General features: G+C 46.4%; 1 protein-coding gene across 2 annotated transcripts; it reads left to right on the forward strand.

Moving 5' to 3' along the window:
- Positions 1 to 1,594: 1,594 nt before the first annotated feature.
- LOC148514913 (uncharacterized) lies at positions 1,595 to 14,113 on the forward strand. Of its 2 annotated transcripts, XM_088480795.1 has the most exons (4): positions 1,595 to 1,700; positions 9,101 to 9,230; positions 9,959 to 10,087; positions 12,900 to 14,113. In XM_088480795.1, the coding sequence occupies exons 1-4, from the start codon at positions 1,635 to 1,637 to the stop codon at positions 12,965 to 12,967; spliced, it is 393 nt and encodes a 130-aa protein (XP_088336921.1). In that variant the 5' UTR covers positions 1,595 to 1,634; the 3' UTR covers positions 12,968 to 14,113. The 2 variants fall into 2 exon arrangements, with proteins under 2 accessions (XP_088336921.1, XP_088336920.1); XM_088480794.1 differs by lacking the exon at positions 9,101 to 9,230.
- The last annotated feature ends 245 nt before the right edge of the window (positions 14,114 to 14,358 follow it).

Raw genomic sequence — 14,358 nt, forward strand, 5'->3', positions numbered from 1 at the left:
TATTATATTATTCTATATTTAAGGAATGCAAGTTTTTTCATATTTCAGGAGGATTGCAATGGGTTGTGTGCAGTACTAGCTTTTTCTATCACTACTCCAGCACCCCCCTTCTCGTACCCCAAATGTGTATGCCTCTATGACCTCCCCCCTTTTTGACCATTTGTATGTGAGGATCTGTGTATCCTTTGTGTGTGTCCTTGCCTTTCTCCCTCTATATGTCTCTCTCTAAGTTTGTGTTTTAATTCCTGTTCATCGTGCACGTCCTTTATTTCTCCCCATTTGTGTGTCTGTCTGAATACATGTACCTCCATAGATCTATCACTTTACCATCTATAAGCTTTCCCGTGTGCCCCTCACAGCTCACTTTATTTTCAGGCCACTCACACCTTCTTCTTCTGCTCGCTGAAGTCAATGGCTTCCCACTGGCTACTGATCAGAAGTGACATGTGCAAAATCTGATTTTAATAATTGTTCCCTATAGAGCCAGCGAATCTTAGCACCATGCAGTAAGATTTGGCAGCTTTCATCAGCGAAGACTCTCCTGAACCTGCTCTGCCTGCTTATGTCCTACGTGGACTGTCCAGACACCTTCCCTTTGCGCGGTTTCAAGGACCCCAACAAATTAATTTTTCCAGTTGACCCTTCATGCCCCAATCTGACTACTTTTTCCTTTCACATGAACCTACTGTACTCCAACATTCTGGCCATACCCCCTTCCCGTGTGCACTTCATCACCATAGCATGCATTTACTCGGCGCCATGGCTCCACCCTACTCCTATGTCTATAGTCCTGATGCTAGTTTCCATGTTGATAGTCACACTTATTTACCTGTATATGCTAGGGTATGTTAAGATATGTGCAACACAAAATACAGCCAGCATACATGTAGGTCTGCAATTTTCATGCAAACAGTTGCAAGTCTACGTTCAACGTCTAAACCAGGTATATAATGCATAGAAATAGGACTTATTGCCAAAACTACTGAGGCTTCCGGACACACATACTGAAGGTACCACAAGTTCTCTCTTTGGTCTTGTACTATAATGAAAAGACAAGACACTGGTATTAATTTTATACTTGTATATAGACTTAAAAGATACAATATATATATATATATATATATATATATACGAATATATTTGTTGATTTTTAAAAAATTAAATTTTACCACCAACCTATATAACAGTAGGAACCTCTTCCCTGTTGGTAGGTATTTATTCACCCCTACTAGATTTAATTGTCCAGGCATCTGCACCCGAGGAACTTTATGGAACCCGCACAGTCCGCATTGGCCACTGCTAACTGGACAAGCCAGAATCAGTATATACCCAAGGTTGCCAGTTGGTAAGAGGAATTTTAGAATAAAGTTTCTAATTTGACTGGTGCTAGCCAGTATTTTATTTTTGCACATTCTCTTTAGAAGTGGTTCATGTTGATAAGTGATAATGGAATTGGGCATTTGCTGTCCTCTCCAAGCTATTAATTTTGCATCTGCAGTGATAGAGTTAAACAATTGAGTTGAAAGTGCACAGATGTCTATTCATTGCCTTGGCTCAACATACCCACCTGCTGCTGACCTGGTTCCACCCTCTCTTTGCTTGGAATATGTATCTTGGCTTTGTGTGGTGAAAGCATGCAGACATCTAGTTTTCTGGCCTTGTGCGCAGAAGATGTGCCAGTGGCAGCTCCCAGGCCGCAAGTAAGCCAAGAATAATAATGGTCGGTTGATTGAAAACAGTGCCAGGTGGTAGTAGCATGATACTGTACAGGGATATATGATATACAGCTAGGTTTTGTTTATGGTGCAGCCTTTTCATAAGTTAACTTCCTTTAAGTCAAAATAAACACTTTCAAAATGATTTTGATATGGGATAGAGGAGAGTAAACTGTTTTACTCTTCTCTTTTACGTACTGCAGTCTGTCTAACATAGCATGTATAAATAAGCAGGATGAAAGCTACAGAAGACCCCTCCATTACTTCTTTAGCCTGGTTACATACATATTAAATAAATAGGCAACATGTTCTCTATTATAGGATTTTCTTGCTGACTGTATATAGTTAAGTTTTATTAACAGCTATTACTATAGTGCATACAGCATAATTATTTCACTATATAGAAAATATGTAATTATTAACATAAGCAATCATTAACATCAATCCCTTAAATTAACCCACCTGTCTGTATTTTGAATGTGGGAGAAAACCAGAGCACCATGGAGAACATACAAACTCCACACTCAGATCCTTGTCGGATTCAAACATATAACCTCAATGCTGCAAGGCAGCAATACAAACCACAGTGCTGCTATCTGATATTATTCCTTCAACCAGCCACAATTGCATAATATTAATGTATGCATAGTAGCTATCAGATTGACCTCAGCTCTGCCCACTTGTCATCAGATTGAATAAGTGTTGCAAAGCACATGTTGGGCCATACTAAAATGCAATGGGTCAGGCCAAAAAATTCCCCCAGTTATATTATACCACTTTGTTCAGCCTCAAGCCAAATACATTCAGCCTTTTACTATAGTGCTTATGTATTTGCTCCTGGAATTTTAAATATATTTGTCTAATTTGTTGTTGCCACCACTGTTGTGAGTATGGTTCATGTAATTTCCCAAACTTACTGTGAAGTGAGTGCTTTGTGCTCAGGGCAGGCCCCCAAAAAGTTTTTTGGTAAGCAGGAATAGATTTTGGTGCCCCCAGTGGACCTTCATACTAGCTCAATCATCCCCCCCATGGAGCCCCTCACAGCCCAGCCCCAGTCATCACAACCCCCCTCATCAAAGCCCCCATATACCCTTCATCACAGCCCCTCTCACTCCCTCCATTACAGCACCCCTCCATCACAGCCCCTCCATTACAGTTCCCCTCCATCACAGTCCCCCTCCATCACAGCCCCTTACTCAGACTTACCTGCTGGCTCCAACAGCGGCAGCAGAGGACTGAAGGCGGGGAACAGGTCTGGCTGGCAGTGACATCGGCGGGCACCCTCCTTAGCGTTGCGGCGCGCCTGAGCAGGCAGCTGTGACACAGTTTGCCCAGAGGCACATCACCCGGCCCCGCCCCCTCTCGGATAGTTCTCAGTGCAGCCAGCACTGCTCGGATAGGATTACCAAAGTGATGATCCGATCGCTTCATCGCTCTATAGATGAGAGGGGAGGAGAGCGGTCCCTCCTCCCCCTCCAGCAGAGACTCGAGCCTCCAGCCGGGTGACTGCCATGGCGTACTCTTCAGTTTGGTGCTCTATGCGGCCGCGTACCCGGCGTATAGGTCGGGCCGGTCCTGCTTGCGCTGTCTCCTTCCAGGCACTAGGACCTCGGAGTACTGGATTCGCGACCTCAGTCCCTTTGTTTTCTATTGTGCATGCACGGCATATCCACACACCTTCACTCTGTCCTCCATGCTCGAAGGAAGTGCCTCAGAGAGTCTCCAGACTACACCTACTGCAGAGATGGCATGACACAGGCTACAGATCCCTGTCAGCTCCACTGCACCACCATAGCAGTACCGCTGCATTTACAGAACTAGTGTGCATACTCCACTGCCGCCATTGTATGTACAGACACAGGTGCATGCTCCCACCTGTCGCACACTACCTGCGCTCCCCTATACTTTCTGGACTGGATTTGGTGCACATATCATATACTGCACTGTATACCTCATATACTTGCTGCATTAACCCTGTGTCACGCTGTAAATCTGTTCTACCTGGTTAATAAACCTGGTTAAGTGATCTGCTGGGTGGACTAATCTCTATCACACACTGACGCCATCTATAGGATCTGCCAATACGTTATGGGCCCAGGCCACAAGAGTTCAAAGCAATCAGTGTGTACATATTAACAATACCAAGAACACAACTACATTGACACAGAATCAAAGGATCTGAGTAAGTACAGAAAAAGAGCAAGCATGAATTTTAACTAGTAGGAGGGTTCACAGAATTACGCTATATGGATGTTAACTATGCAGATGAAGTTAATGCTAAAAATTTTATGGAAAGTTACTAGTGATCCTGGTGATAATTCCAATCCATATAATGTGGATAGGGCAAAGGTAACAATAGGTCTAGCTGTAAAACAGGATGTAGTTATGTGAACGGCGGTCACAAGGCCGCTGGTCACAATCCTGATGCCGGAATGCCGGCTAGGCAGTTATGACAGGCATCAAGATACCTACGCCTGTCATAATCCTGACGCTGGAATGCAGAACAACACAGGCCTGAACAAGGTAAGTACGGGTGCCCATCCTCTTAGCTAAGGAGGGGGGAGAGTTAGGTTTAGGGCACACCAGGGGGACTAAGGGTTAGGTACCCCCCGGGGAGGGTTAGGCACCCCCCCACGTGGGTTAGGTTTAGGGTGCGGGGAGGGGGGGTTAGTTTTAGGCACTAACAGTGGAAGGTTAGGGTTAGGCACTAGGGGGAAGGTTAGAGTTAGGCACCCCTAAAGGAGGGTTAGGTGGGAGAGGGGAGGGTTAGCTGTACTTACCTCCGCTGTCGGGATTTCCTTCCTTCGGCCAGCCGCCGGCAATACAATCCCATTCCCTGTAAAACGCATGTTTATTCCAGTGCTGTGTGACTCTGTAGCGCTGAGCGTATTTTCGTGAAAATTTTTCCCTTCAAATGTGTCTTATTTGCACAGCGATGCAAACAGGACGCACAAGTAGCTTATTAAAAAAAGATATGCGGCATGCCTATATTCTGTGTGCGACTGCGCTTATATCTGCATGCAAAATGCTACGTTATAGTGTCAGGGGCTGTGACATAGCATTTTGCATGCAGATACACCCGCAGTCACACACAAAATATAGGCACGTCGCATATAATTTTATTCAGCATAAGTTGCTTGTGCATCCTATTCAAATTGCTGTGCGAATAAGTTGCACTTGAAGGAAACTAGTTGCACAAAAAGATGCTCGGCGCTACAGAGTCACACCATGGCATGGCGCAACTAGAAGGGCTGTTTAACACAAGGAGGCTAGATGTATATGGACAAATCTGTATGAATTAATGTACAGATGGGCCCACCTAGATTGTTGCTCTGTATGCCATGTAGCACGCCATGCATCTTGTGACACACGGTACGCCTTGAGTCACGCCATTCAGTATTAATCGTAACGGAACGTACAGTTATGCAGGAAAAAGTCATATAACGTGTAATACCACTTTTTGCCCACCAGGTGTCACTTTTCCTAAACTACACTATGCATGTGTCTGATATCCAATGCATTTTCTGTATCACCGCCCGATGATTGGCTGACAGAAACTGTGATTTGGTACACTATAGAACAGCGTTTTCCTCATGGAATCAGGACTGTAGAAGAATGTGCAATAAAGTTTTAAATCATTACATTAAGTGTGTGAGTCCTGTACTTTTTGATAGAAATATTTCACGCGCAAGCACAGCTTTTAATGAGATGGAATAAATATTCACTGATGCTCCCCAACCATCGTTTGCTTCTATTCAATGCCGCCATATGCTGAGCCCGCTATTGACAGGTGTGTTTCTCGATATGTCTGGCGTGTGTGGGCTAGTGGTTTGGATGAGCGCCTTACAGAGTGGGCGTCACGGGTTTGAGACATGGAAAGGGCCATTTTTTAATTTTATTTTTTTTAAATCTTCACTACAGGATTAAAAATAATTCACTTGGTGTCACAACCGGGTCTGTTTCCCCTATCACGGGGTCACTTACCGATTCTGCCCGCATTCTCTGTTGCATCCCACATGCACAGGCTTCAGTGTTTCTCGGCCTGCTAGGCCTCAAGCAAGATCTAAGCTTGCTACAGAGTACTGCAGTGACAAGAACCGATCACCTGTTTGCAACAGTCAATCAAGTGATAGCCTGAGCCTCACCGTACCACCTGTCTCTGCTCAGCCTATCCCAGGTAACCCAGGGGTATATATCCTAGCTGCTGACTCTACCTATTTGCCAGTACAATGTCTAATCTCAGTTCCTACTGAGTGAGCTATACTGAGCGCCTGTTGCTTACTTGTATCCTGTTTGTGCAGTTTTGCTTCCTTCTGCTACACAGACTCCTGCAAGTGATCTACACCAGGTGCAGCTATTCCACTGGCTGCACGGAGAATATCAGCCTGTTCCTGATATCCGAACCTGCCACTCACCTATGTATACCATTCTCATTGCATGGTGAGTGTATCTGGTTCCTGCACCACTGATGCCGTCCCTGGTATCGTCATCCACTATCCATTCCACTGTCCGGTCTGAATCTGGTTCCGTCTATGCCTGAGGCAGCTATCCCACTAGTTGCACAGTGAATACCTACCTGATCCTGTTATCTGAACCTACAACTCACCTGTGTTTACCATTCTCACTACTTTGGTGAGTGTTCCTGATTTCTGTTCCATTCGATGCCGTTCCTGGTATCATCACCTACTACCCATTCTGGTGTTTTGTCTGCTTCCGGTCCTGCTACCATCTGAGTACTCCTGGACTACAGGGACGACCCAGTTTCAGCCTGGTCAATACATTGCCAGGATCGACCACTCCAGCATTCTGAACGGTCACAGTAAGAAGAGTATTTTTATTATTTAACTACAGTACTAATCCAGTATTAGCCTAGTCAATCTACTGCCACACTGTCCTCTGATTGCACATAACAACTTGTCTTCAACACCGAAGTCCCTGGTAGTCTAGAGAGTATGATCTGGCATCTCTCTTTCGAGAGCCGGGTTCTATTCCCAGTCAGAGAAGTGTTCTTCACTACATGCAAGGAGGTCTCCTTAGGCTTGCCAGCTTTCTGTACATGCCTCCAGACATCAACACAGATGATTATCAGACAACGGGTTCACAAACAAATATTTTTAGTCTGACACTTGGTGTGTGAGTTCTGTAATTTATTCAAATACATACAAGTATCTATCTGTGTTGACTAAAAAGACGCATACCTAGCATTGCAGAAAGACTGAGCAATTGAAGTTCAGTATTCTTATCCAAGCCTACTGAATATATTGTCCTCAACTTCCCACCAGCTGGCATTTCTATGCCACTGTACTGCTGATGCACTGTGTGCTCAAGAAAGTGGTGTGCAGTGATCCATACAGTACGCCACGTAGCGCCCTGCTTGTCGTGCTATGCTGTGGCATATGGAGTCTCATAGTACTGCGCAAGCCCAGTGGAGCCAGTCGGGAGTGAAACACAGTGCATCAGCACTAGGCTAATGACAGGTGTGGCTTCACTCGAATGTGGGTGGAATGTGTGAGAGCAACCCACTTTTTTTGGGGAACTATCCCAAAAATTAGGGGTCTCCTGGACAATTAATCCCGATGCCGGAATCCTGGAGGACGTGTGCCTGAACGAAGGTAAGCCGGGACGCCTGTAGTGTTAGCCGCGTGGGGCTGAGGGTTAGGTTTAGGTCAGTTAGTGGGGTTAGCATTAGGTTTTGGGAATGGGGTTAGAGTTAGGCACCCCTGGGGGGGAGGGTTAAGGTCAGGCACCACGGGGGGGGTTAGGGTTAGGCACGAAGGGGGGAGACTTAGGTTCAGGAACTAATGGGGAGGGTGCGGGGTGGGGAGGGTTAGGGCTAGGCTGCAAGAAGGGAGGGTTAGGGGGAGAAGGGGGGAGGGTAAGTATACTTACCTAACCCCTGTCACAATGCCAACCATTGGGATGCCGCTGTCTGTATTGTGACATGAGGCATCCCAACAGACGGCATTACATACCAATTCCGTGGAAAGTTGTTGAAAATGAAAATGCAGAGTTAATATATGTGCAGTTATGAGGAGGATTGTGTTATGGTTACCTGGGTGCTTGTAATGATTTACTGAGGAGTCATGAATAAGTGAATTTAATGATGTTTATTTCTGCACAAACACACAATTGCAGGGAATTCAGGGCCTGATTCAGAGGTGGATGCTCTGCCGATGTTTGCGCAGTTTTTTTTTTATACTGCACATGCGTCGCAATTGGTTAGACAGCTGTCACAGGACGAGATGTACTAAAGGGGATAATGCGGTAAACCCCCCAAAAATGCAGTTTTCCGGGGGTTTTACCACATTCTCCATATGTAGGATTCATTCCAGTGCTTTGTCTAGGTGCTTCACCTATGGGCTTCTAATCGGGATGCACCCCCCCCACTTCACCTTGATGATCCCTCCAATCATCCCCCGTGGCCTGCTTCCTTCTGCGCATGCACAGAAGGACGACAGAGAGACTTTTGGGTGTTAAACCTGTAGTCCCTCTGTCCGGAGCCATTGCAAAGGACAACTCTTATCTAGGTGAATACCACGGTAATCAACTGCGGTAAGTACCTGAAGACAGGCGGGATGTACTGCATCACTGATGCAATGCTTAGTATATCCTGCTCACAGTGAACATATTTATGGGTGATAACTGGAGGGGTGGCTAGTCAAAGGCGGGGGTGTCTCAAGTATTTCCTAGGTTTGTCGCAGTCAGAGCCTGCATCTGTATAGGCAGTTACACTGGTCCCGGCTGCTGATTTCAGACTGACATTCGGAGCTACCATTGGGTTGCTCAGAGCATCGATGCTGCGCATTAGTATGCAAGCAGCGGATTAAAGGAGCAGCCAGTGGACGTTCTTGTACAAATTTAATTGGCTTCGCAATTAGCATATATTCGCAGTACCGCTGCAAAAAAAGTCTCAGTAACGAATGAAAAAATAACCGAAGTTCGGATAGATCTGAGGGCATATAAACACCTAGGCAGGAATACGTGGAGTTAATAAGTTATGTAGGAAAGTTAGTTTAATGATTGACAGGTTGACACTGAGTAAGGATTGGTGAGTGTTGATTTAAGGGGTGTGGTTAGTAGGAGTGTGGGGTTACACTGCCTCTTTTGAACTTGATCTGCGTGCTGTTTGGACGCAGGTTGTACAGTTCTGTGTTTTTTTTTAGAGCTTTTCACCTATACCCTCATACAGAGGCAGAACTAGCGGTGGTGCAGCCGTTGCATTGCATCGGGGCCCACTGTGGTGCAGGGACCCATAGCCACTCCTGCACCTCCGCCAGTCCCCCGGGCCCCACAAGTGTAGGGCAGACCGCAGTGAGAGTGGTCTGCCCTACACAGTTTATAAACACACAGCTGCCATGATTCTGCATCTGTATCTTCTGTTTCAGCTGAAAGTGGGGCGGATGCTCCCTTTGTCCAACCTCCTGTTCTCTCGGTTAACCCAGCTACCTCGGGATCCCCTGGGGGTTGGCGCCATCGTGGATCCTGGTCCCCGGAATGTGGTCGATGTGCATGCTGGTGAGTGCAATAGTTCATCTAATATTCTTCTTCCAGTTCTACGTCTTCTTCAGCTGATGGCTCCCGCAGGGCGTGGCACAAGTGATCTAAGCGATCACGGTGCCATTGTTCAAGGAGACGGAGGAGCCAGCGGGGAAGGTGCGGATGATGCCGCTCAGACCCGCACGCACCGCTCTCACGTGCGCGGCATGGCGTTCACTCCACGCTGCCTCCGGTCACCCCGGCTGACTCCCGCCTGGGGGTCCCCGCCAGCCGGGGGACCAAGCGCTGGCATAAGGGAGTGAGTCAGGAGCCTGTAAGGGGCCCGCCGCCATCTTAAAGTGAAGGGGGTTTAAATCAGGGGCAGCATGGTCTGCTTGCTGCCATGGGATCCTCCATGGCAGCCCCTGTGCCCCTGTTAGTAAATGCAGATATGAGGCCAGCCTGCCAGGCTGATCAGGCAGGCGCAGCCACCCTGGATAACAATGCCGTGGCAGGGCTGCTGGTGGCAGAGGTGGGTGCTCTCACACCCCTGCTGTCTCAGCAGCAAGGGGCTGAAGGAACTTCTGCGGCCACTTCAGGGAATGCGTCGGATACTATGCGGGCACAGCTAAGTCCAATCCTACAGCAGTTAGGGAATATGTGCGGCCTATCCCTCGCAGCCTCACCTGCTCCTGTAGTTTCATTTGCCCCAGTAGTCGATACGGGTAACAATTCAGATGATTCTGCATCTGTATCTTCTGTTTCAGCTGAAAGTGGGGCGGACGCTCCCTTTGTCCCACCTCCTGTTCTCTCGGTTAACCCAGCTACCTCGGTATCCCCCGGGGTTGGCGCCATCATGGATCCTGGTCCCCGGAATATGGTCGATGTGCATGCTGGTGAGTGCAATAGTTCATCTAATATTCTTCTTCCAGTTCTACGTCTTCTTAAGCTGATGGCTCCCGAAGGGCGCGGCGCAAGTGATCTAAGCGATCACGGCGCCATCGTTCAAGGAGATACCGTCATTCTAGTGACAGGTCCTCTGGAAGTAGTACTAGTGGGGCAGGTCCAGCTGACATAGTGCACTGCGCAAATACAGAAGTCACAAGGGGCTTACGTACGCGTGTTAGAAAGCGCATTCGCATAGGGCGCTATGTGGACATGTTCACCCTCACATCTAAAGCTAAAAAAAGAGTCCGCCACAGCAAAAAAGAAAGGAGGCATAGGGGTGGAGGCTTATAAGTCCTATACTAACTGGTTGTTGGGCTTTTGTGTTTTTTCTGCCTGCTATTTAAAAACTAGACCGTCCGAATACCTTAATGTTATTCGATACCTCCACTTGATTCACGGTCTTTTCCGGTCGTCTTGGGGGGCGACCCGGCTCCGGTGTGAACTGCACCGACTCGGGAATATCCTGGGTCGGCGCCGGCTAAATTCCGGGTCTGATCTGGATTGGAACCCTGTTCCAACTCCTTAGTACTTATTCTTAGTACTTATAGTGTGCATCAGCTCCCCCCCCCCCCTTTTTTTTTCTAAATGATAATCACAGCAAGAACCAGGATAAACAGTAATAGAAGTCAGGTTTGTAGAATATACAAATCACAGGTCAGAGAATTAGGCTAATTGAGACATAGCAGATCATCGTAGCGGGAAAACAGCCAGTGACCAGCACTGTACTCTAGCAGTTTAAAGAGTGGAGATCTGTAAAGTAGATAGGTTGCTATAGCAACCTATCAGCTTTGAGATGGCATTTATCAAGTACATTCTATACAATGATAGGTAGAGGCTGATTGGTTGCTGTAGGAAACTTGTCCAATTTTTACACTACTTGATAAATTTCACCCATACAGTAGTTAGGGGCAGGATTATTAAGTCAGTAAAAACCGGTCCAGATGCTAAAAGTAGTGAAGGAAATTAAGGGGTCTATGTACTAAGCCTCAGAGAGAGAGAAAGTGGATGGAGATAAAGTACTAACCAGTCAACTCCTAACTGTTACTTTATAGGCTGTGTTTGAAAATGACATGTAGGAGCTGATTGGTTGCTACTTTATCTCCATCCACTTTATCTCTCTCCGAGGCTTAGCACATCTCATGCAATCAGAGTTGCCTACCTTTGTTGTCTCTTCCCCTGGAGAAGCCCTGGGAGGAGAGGCAGGTGGGTGGCTACAGGGGTGGGGCATGACGAATTGCGTCATTAAGCCCCGTCCCTCGCAGTAAAATGCCTGCGATTGGCTTAAATTTAAATAGGGGGTGGAGCCAAATGGAGTGAATCACATCATTAAGCCCCACCACTGCATGGACACCAGCGATCACCGTGGAAATTCTCCTAATTCTGCCCATTTCACTAGGAAGTTGGCAGAATGCAGGAGAAATGCCTAACCTTCCAGGGGTGGGGGTGGGGGGTTACCCGAAAAATCTAGAGCCTCCCGCGAAAACCAGGAGGGTAGGCATCTATGCATACAATACAGCTAAGGTGCAGTTGTACAGGAGGTGCTGCAGAGCTAAATTCAGAGTATAGTCCTAACAGATTGGTATAGTACAGTATCAGAGAGATTAAAGCAGGGGTGATCAAACCGGTCATCAAGGACCCCTAACAGTTCATGTTTTCCAGACCACCTGTGGACTTGTAGAATGTGTCAGTTAGAAATGTATGCACCACATGTTTAAATATGTGACTGCAAAGACTACACCTGTGCACCAGCTAGGTAATGTGGAAAATGTGAACTGTTAGCAGATCTCGAGGAACCGGTTGGCCACCCCTTGGGTTAAAGTTATGGAGACTAACTTGCAGGCGATAATAAAGTGATGATTTGATAGAGGGAAAGGAGTATTAAGTAAATCAGAAACTAAGCATACAGTAGTCTAGAGAATACACGATCAAGGCAGTGGCTATCTCAATGAGTACTGTAAAAACTGTCAGTCCACTAGGAGAGGCCGAGAGCAGGTTTGAGAGAGTAGTTTGGAGGCAAACAGAATGTGGACTTTCAATAGGGATGTTAAAATCACCAATGATGAAGGTGGCAAAGAAATGAGGGAGCCAGACAGAGAAATGTTGAAGAAATTGTTTGTGGTCTAGTGGGTTGATAGATTATAGCACAGGTTCTCAAACTCGGTCCTCAGGACCCCAAACAGTGCATGTTTTGCAGGTCTCCTCACAGAATCACAAGTGAAATAATTATCTCCACCTGTGGATCTTTTAAAATGTGTCAGTGAGTAATGACTATGCCTGAGCACCTGCTGGGTGACCTGGAAAACATGACCTGTGTGGGGTCCTGAGGACCGAGTTTGAGAACCACTGGATTACAGTACAGAAAGTATGGAAGGATGGGTTGAAAATCTTTATGTACTTCAAAAGATATAGATTTGAGTGAAGGGACATATTGGTGTACCCGAGAATGTGAAATGTTGGGAAAAGAGTATTCCAACCTCACAGCCATGACTGCCGTCAGCACAATGCTAAAGAAGTCGTTATAATTATAAAATCAGAATCCGCTGTTGGGAGGTGGAGATATATACACGTGCTTTCCATCTATAGCTCCTCCACAGTTTGGAAATTGCCAGCGGTCCTCAAATTCCTCAGCAATACGTTGCCACTCTGCAGTTGTCGGGAGCTAGAAAAAAGATATAAAATGTCAGTGTTCTCATTATAATATCTCAACATACTATTCATGTTTTTTATCAACATATTCATATTTCTTATTTTTTATTTCAGCCATCTGCTTTTACAGAGGATGCTCCAGAGCAGTCTCAGGACAGTTCCATAGGCAGCCAGGCCTTTGAACACGAGCATGTCTCATCTGTGTCTGTGCCCATCCCAACACGCTGGAGGAAGAGGCAAACTAACCCTCTAACAGAAGTCCAAGAGGACAATTTATTTCTACAGTATGAAGTACTGACTTCAGCAAGGAATGTAAGAAGCCCCCCGACGAGTGGGCCACTTAATGCAATTCATATGCTTTTAAAATGCGTTGCATGTCTGAAGACCAGCACATGTACGCTGAGCGCATCATATTTACCACATTAATGAGGGGGTTAAGTGGTGAATTGACCGCACACACTAGCCTGACAACAGGGCCTATGCGTCAAACATTTAGGCCACTACAGTCTCAGCCTACACCACCTCCCTTTCAACAGTCACATCAACCCTACACTCCGCAGTATGCACAAGGAAGCAGTACACCCATCCACAATGCAATACGTATATAGTAGTATGTTGCTGTACAACTCCCCGGAAGAGAACCCCAGTGACCCCCAATACCATTCCTTCCAATAGAGAGTAATTATAAAGATGGGAGACATAAAGCAGAGAAGTGCCCCTGGGGGAGGAGTAGCCTATAACAATCATTTTGTTTCTACTTATCAATTACAAGTGTGTTCTGTAAATGGTAGGTAGAAGGTGATTGGTTGCTACAGGCAACTTCTACACAGGCCCACTGCTGCTTGATACATACACAGGGCAGCCAAGAGCCAAGGCGGGCCTTGGTAATAGGGGGCATGGCCTAATCTCGGGAGGCGTGGCCACGCCCCCTTACAGAAAAAAAAATAGACAAAAAAGATTTTTGCGGCGCTGCGCGCCGGGCAGGGGGGCGCTCTGAGACTGCTGTATTTAACTGCAACTTAGCACACGCTGTGTGCTGGGCTGCTGTGAGAGAGGGGCGGTGGCGTCGGACCCGGGCCCCCGCTGGGCCCCCGCCGGGCCCCTCAGGAAGCTCGGGTAATCTGTACCCGCCCCCCCCCCTCTCGGCGCCCCTCTACATACACCCCTTATTTTTGAAAGGTTCTGATTGGTGACTGCTTTATCTCTTTCCACTTTATATGTGTGTCCACAATAGGAATAAATCACTATTGTTTTCTAAAATATTTGGTAAAAAAAAAAAATCTATATATTTTTTCTAATTAAAATTTTTTGGGTATTTTGGACCTATTGACCTGTTTGTTAAAATTTGCTATGCAATTGCTACGCACTTCTAGTGCAGTAAATGTAATTGATGCTACTTGTGATATTAATACAAAAAAACATGTTTAAGACATATAAATCTGTGTCCTCATTTTTTCTTACCTTGTGGTATTGCTGTCTTAGGACCTGATTCAGCAAGGATCGCTGATGAGATCACAGCTGCAATCGCGCACACAGTTCTGCAAAAGTATGCTAATAATTGCAAAGCACTCGC

Source organism: Taudactylus pleione, unplaced genomic scaffold (genome assembly GCF_031769625.1).
Source record: "Taudactylus pleione unplaced genomic scaffold, aTauple2 ptg000256l, whole genome shotgun sequence".
NCBI lineage: Eukaryota > Metazoa > Chordata > Amphibia > Anura > Myobatrachidae > Taudactylus > Taudactylus pleione.